At 42.3% G+C, this 6114-nt stretch overlaps 1 protein-coding gene across 1 annotated transcript in view; it reads right to left on the bottom strand.

Annotated features, from left to right (window-relative positions):
- Nucleotides 1-826: 826 nt before the first annotated feature.
- Nucleotides 827-6114, bottom strand: part of LOC119576969 — a gene marked incomplete at its 5' end in the record, with an annotated part of 13690 nt that continues 8402 nt past the window's right edge. The window contains 2 exon segments of the mRNA XM_037924627.1: nt 827-3813; nt 4064-4320. Coding sequence (XP_037780555.1) covers nt 2613-3813; nt 4064-4320 — 1458 coding nt within the window. The 3' untranslated portion in view covers nt 827-2612.

Here is a 6114-nt window from a genome sequence, read left to right as displayed (position 1 = left end):
TCTCAATAGTATTATATGCTCAACTGTCATGTCCGAATGCCGTGTCTATTCACCCTTCAGAATGTATCAGATTAATTCAAATTATCAATTATTATATGCCAAACGTAATCGTATGTAGTTCTTGGCGATCTCGTCTGATTTATGTTGTCACGTCTCAGCGTTGAGACTGCTAATTAGACCCTACGATGTTGATTCATTATAGACCCTACGATGTCGATTCATTGTAATATTTCAAATAAAACATTTCAATAAATCTTACATATATTATGACAATAATAAACACATCACATATTAATCTGCAATGTGGCACCCTTTGTCGTTATTGCACCAGCTGTGAAGACGCATGGCACAATTCGTATTTTTTTCGAATATTATAATAGTAAGGGAGGAAACGGCTCAAGTAACGTCTGAAAAGAAACCAAAGCGGCCTCCAAGTTTTCATTATCATACTGACATGCAGTTTTCTTCATATTTTCGACTACATGCATTTTTGGGACTCTTTGCGAAAATGTCCCCGACTTCATTTTTGTCTGATTCGGTCGAATGTAAGACAGGTATGGCGGTGTTTCATGCGTCAAGCTTACCTTATAGCTGTCCTTACAAAACGCAGAGAGAGAGAGAATCAATGAGAACATCACAATGAATTTTTGAGATGTTTTCTTTTAATCAAGCCCCTTCTTGGGAAAATGTCTTTGAAGCAGTGCACTCGAGCACACAATTTCTCTCTCTTACGGGTCTGTCTTTCCCATTTACTTTTTTCTCTTCCTCCTTTCCTCCCTCTCTCTCTCTTTTCAAAACATTGGGTTTTGTCAATATAAAAACATCATTTTTTTACTCAAAGTTGTTTATTACATTAATGTTTTCCTTACATTGGTACAAAAGGTAATGCTTCAGGTAAGAATTGCCAAAGTCTTCAGGAGAAAAAGAACACATCAGGTAATGGCAGACTGTGTGGCCTTCCAGCTACCTCGTTCATCTTACTAATGTTATTTGGTCCTTTCTATTTGGTTAACACAATCACTTTCATTATTTACAAATTATGTAAATCAAAGTTTGCACAAGTATGTACAATCGATGAATGCTATTGAAGAAATCTTTGGTCAATCAAGAGATACGATATAACACCTATGGAAGGACCTTTATTCAACATACACATATCTACAAGTTAAAATTACTTAAAAAGATTCTCATGGAGAAACAAATGACACACTACTTGAGGTAAATAAGTGAAAATAGAACAGCGAACACAGAATGATCAAAAATGCTGCATTGCAATACGTCCAGGTGTTTCTTTGGGGACAGGAGCTCCGTCCAGTCTCTCGAAAGTCACAGCACTATAGAATTTTCTCTCATTTTGTCTCTTTTTTCCCTTTATTGCTGTGTAAGTACAGTGGGGGGCTTTGACACATCATTCATGATCACTGTAGCTTTCAGTGCTCCATCATCATTTGCTTCACCTCACGAATGAGCTTCTGAATGAACATCTTGACACTGGAGGTAGTCACGAACGAACTCGTACTTTCATAAGGACTCATGATTTTATGCGGGAACTGACACCAACAGCCAGTTACCATTACTCTTTTTTCATAAACCACGGCTAGGCAATTGTCTTTCTGGCTATGACTACGAAAGTTTATTACAAAAAAATAACTAACCTATTGTTTTATTTATCATAAAAAATTAAAAAAAGAATTGGAGAAAAGAATCACTGTACTTATTTACATCACACAAATACTTTGCTGTTATAATTAGAAAAAGGAAGGAGAACCAAAACTAGGCACTTACTGAACCCAAGAAAATCTTACGCTAAACCAGGTACCATATGAGCCCCTACTCCCGTTGGCATTCATCATTCACATCAAGCTGTTTTTTCATACTACGCCGTCCTTTTTTCTTTTTTTAAATAAATAGTTTGTAATTCTTTGAGTGTAACTGCTTGCATTCATAATTTTTAATTTTAACGTAAAAAGACGTTCTTTTTTATCAGTACTTGATAAAGCAATACTCTGATTTAAATAACTAAAATTCAATTTGTAATATGAACATAACCCACATCCATTCAAAAAGGACACATTTCATTTACCATCAAAATATTACATCTTTCTCTCTCTCTCTCTCTCTCTCTCTCTCACATATTCTCTTCCCAAAATACGGACACCAAAAATATATTCACAACAGCATAGCATGAAAAACCAGCTTAATACCTCTAGCTCAGATTATGAAACAGCTGTTGGGCTCACTAGGGGCAACACAATTATTGGGAGTCTCGGGACTGTGGTAGTGGTGGTGATGTGTGCAATGGCGCGACCTCTATGGGATGAGAATGACTGCACGCGATGTGGGTGTGGTTGTCTGAGTATGACGATGACGATGGAGGGACAAAAATAAGGAAGACGTGAGATCCAATACTTGCTAGCAGAGGGGAGGCACAAGAAAAGGGGAGAGCTTCATATGGATGGATAAAGGTGATTATGATTAAAAGAGACCTGTTGGATTGAGGATAATGAGAACTGCGGTTCTGACAAACTAAAGATGTTTAAATGTGCTTGTGATACTTAATGAGGATGATAATTTTGGCTGTGCTAGTGATTTCCTTGTATTTTTTGTTTATTTTACTTGCTGGTGGGTGGATTGTGGTTGTGTGGAGACATTAGACCCGAGAGGAAGTGTGGGGCAGGAAGGTTTCCTTGGGGTAGGAAGTTCTTGTACATGCCCAAGCTTGCTAGAGCGTCCGGCGAAAGACCCGACAATCCAGAAAGCCCTAATGAGCTGAGGTGTAACTGAGTTGCTGCTATATGCTGAGCTGCTGCAGAACCCCCACTGCCCCCACCACCACTACTGGTGGTGGGAATTAAACCAGGGGGCAGCATACTATAATATGCAGCAAGGGCTCCAGGGTCCACGTAGGGAAACATGGATATTGGCGAGCCTCCAGCTCCTGAGCCTGGTTTGACCCCTTGAGAAAGCATGGGTAGGTACGGGAGTAGTGCAGCAGGATTGAGCTGAAGACCTGCTAGTCCTGGAGGCAAGCCCTGAGCTGTTGCTGCTGCAAGTGCTGCAACAGATGGCGCACTGCTTGTTGGTGGTAGGTGTTTCATGGGTGACTGTTTACCTGGATGATCTGATGATTTAATGCTTACATGAGGGGGAGGAATCCTACTGGTATTGCAGTTCTTACTAGTACCTGGCTTAGAAACTGCCGAAACGGTTATGTCACGCCTCGTTGACAGGTCTAATAGTTCTATTTCTGGCCGTTCTGTCTTTGTAGATTTTCCATTCTTATTTCCTGATGCACGACTAAGATCCAGAATTTCAATTTCTGGACTAGAACTCTTATTGGTGTCTTTATTCACATCCTTACTGACATCAGCAGTTGGTTTTCCATACATGTGTTTGGACTGGGAATACACAGACTGAGACTGAAACACCCTGGGAGGCTCCAGTCTGATTGGGTCCCTCGGCGACTTCGGCAGGTGATGCTGGTGCTGGTGCGCGACCGGGGCGGGTGCCGGGAAGATGCTGGTCTGGGGGAGGAGCTGTGCCAGCGCACTGATCGTTGTCTTGTTGCTCTGGTGTGCTGGAAGGAGTAGCTTGGAATCAAGGAGATTCATCTGTCTTAACATGTCTGCAGAGACAAGCCCAGGCACTGCAGGCAGAGGCGCCTTACTGACTGGAGTTTCCTGGATCACAGATGGCCGTCCATTACCCCGATCTCTCGAACTAGCACCGTTCACCCTCGCACCGTCTTCCGTCTTCAGCTTCTTCGGTGCCGGCTCCTGCAGAGGCTTCTCATACCTGTCATAAAGCAAATTACTGTGTATTGGTTAATCAAGAATGCAGCTTTACCACCCGAAGGCTGAGGATCAATATGGCTTAAACATAATATACTGAGGTTTCCTCTACTTTCAAAAATTATGATTTCCAACAAATGATTTGAATAATAGGGAAATTAACATTACAACACCCACATTCTATTAAGAATTTACTATCAACATAAACACCATCCTCTAACAAATGAACGAGCAAGCAAGCCACAGGGCCTGCTGGCAGCATCTCCAATTACCTCTCTGCGATCTTGGCCAGGTCTTGCAGCGCGGTCATGCCGAACGTGGTCTTGAATCCTTCCAGGGTAATGAGATCAGCCAGCTGGAGGCCCTTGAGCCCCGGGGGCATGGGGGACAGGCCGGCCGGCAAGGGGCCCGGCATCTGCGCCGGCCCGAGCCCCGTGTGAGATCGCGGGATGGGAGTGATGGTGATTTCTGGTCGCTTGGCCAGGTCGGCGGGGATGCTGCCCTCCTTCTTCGTGTTCACCTTGGGCACCTGTGGGCACGGCGCAAGAGGGGTATTAAATTGCTTTTCGGTGATAAGGAGGGAATTAATGTCCTCTAAAACAAAATAATCAAAATAATAATTACTATAATTGCAATAATAAAACATAATCAATACTGAGCATAACAGAAAAAATTAATATAATAATTACAATTAACATTTACCTAATAAAATAGAAGCAAAGATATACATATTAGTAATAAAACAGTTTAATATTGGCAAAATTGCTATTAACAAATATGGAAAATGTTGTGATCATCACAGTCATCGTAATTAGTTTTATTAATAATGAAAATAATAAAATGACACCAGTACTTAAAATCATAAAAGTAACAACAAAATCATTATTAAAATCTAAACAAAAGGCACAAAAAAATAATGAAAACGACAAATAACATTTTCACTGATATACAACACAATAAAAATAACAACGGCAAACACAATAAATCAGATAACACACACACACACACACAAAACTATGCATTAGATGGGCAGTGGCAGAGAGGGAGAGGGAGAGGGAGAGGGAGAGGGAGAGAGGTTGAGAGAGAATGAGAGGTAGAGGGAGTGGGGGGGGGGGGAAGAGAAAGAAAGAGAAAGAAAGATAATGAGAAAGAGAGAGGGAGGAGGGAGAGAGGAGGGAGGGAGAGAGAGAGAGAGAGAGAGAGAGAGAGAGAGAGAGAGAGAGAGAGAGAGAGAGAGAGAGAGAGAGAGAGAGAGAGAGAGAGAGAGGAGAGGAGAGAGAGAGGGGGGATGAGAGGAAAAGAGGGAGGGAGGAGAGAGAGGGAGTTGAGGGGGTGGATGGAGAGGGGAAGGAGTGGAGAGGGGAGGGAAGGAGAGAGGGAGAGGGGGGGAGGGGAGAGAGGAGGGAGGAGAGGTGAAGAGGGAGGGAGAGGGAGAGAGAGAGAGAAGAGAGAGAGGGGGGGGGGGGATGGAGAGAGGGAGGGTGGAGGGAGAGGAGAGGAGAGAGAGAGAGAGAGGGGGGGGGATGGAGAGGACAGGGGAGAAGGAGAGGAAGAGGGAGAGAGAGGAAGAGGAAGAGGGAGAAGGAGATAGAGAGAGAGAGGGGAGGAGAGAGAGAGAGGAACGAGAGAAAAGAGAGATAGAGAGAGAGAGAGAGAAAGAGGGAGAGAGAGAAGAGAGAGAGAGAGAGTGAGATACTGAGAGAGAGAGAGAGAGAGAAGAGGACGAGAAGAGAGAGGAGAGGAGAGAGAGAAGAGGAGAAGAGAGGGGAGAGAGAAGAGAGAGAGGAGAGAAGAGAGAGAGAGAGAGAGAGAGAGAGAGAGAAGAGAGAGAGAGAGAGAGAGAGAGAGAGAGATACTATCTCTCACTCAGATAAACAGATGGACACACAGACAGATAACTTACAGTTTGTTGAACCTTGTTTAACATCAAGTTTGAAGTGAAACCTGTACTGTTTTATCACATATCAAAGTATTCAAGGTTTCCTTATATTTTCTCTAGTTTACCTATGTAAAAATAAGAAAAAAATAACAATATACCTGTCAGTGATTCCCAAATATGTCCTTTTTACAAGTCTTTTTGTCTTTGACAATTAACCCAATACCACATGGAGAATGTGAAGTTTACTGTAGTATTGTATTGTGAAATGTATCTACAGACAGATGGCTCCACAGGTCCTCAACCACCAAGGAGTCAATTAGTATTCTACATGACATGACCTCATTTTCCTTTCCTCAATTTTTTTTTTGGAAAAAAATGTTTACTTTATCCCACCCCCCATCAATGATATTTGTATTTATGCTGTTATCATCATTATTGAAGCTA

The sequence above is a fragment of the Penaeus monodon genome, chromosome 9, assembly GCF_015228065.2.
Source record: "Penaeus monodon isolate SGIC_2016 chromosome 9, NSTDA_Pmon_1, whole genome shotgun sequence".
Lineage (NCBI taxonomy): Eukaryota > Metazoa > Arthropoda > Malacostraca > Decapoda > Penaeidae > Penaeus > Penaeus monodon.
Note: the sequence above shows the minus strand (reverse complement) of the source record. Positions and strands in the feature narration are given on the sequence as shown.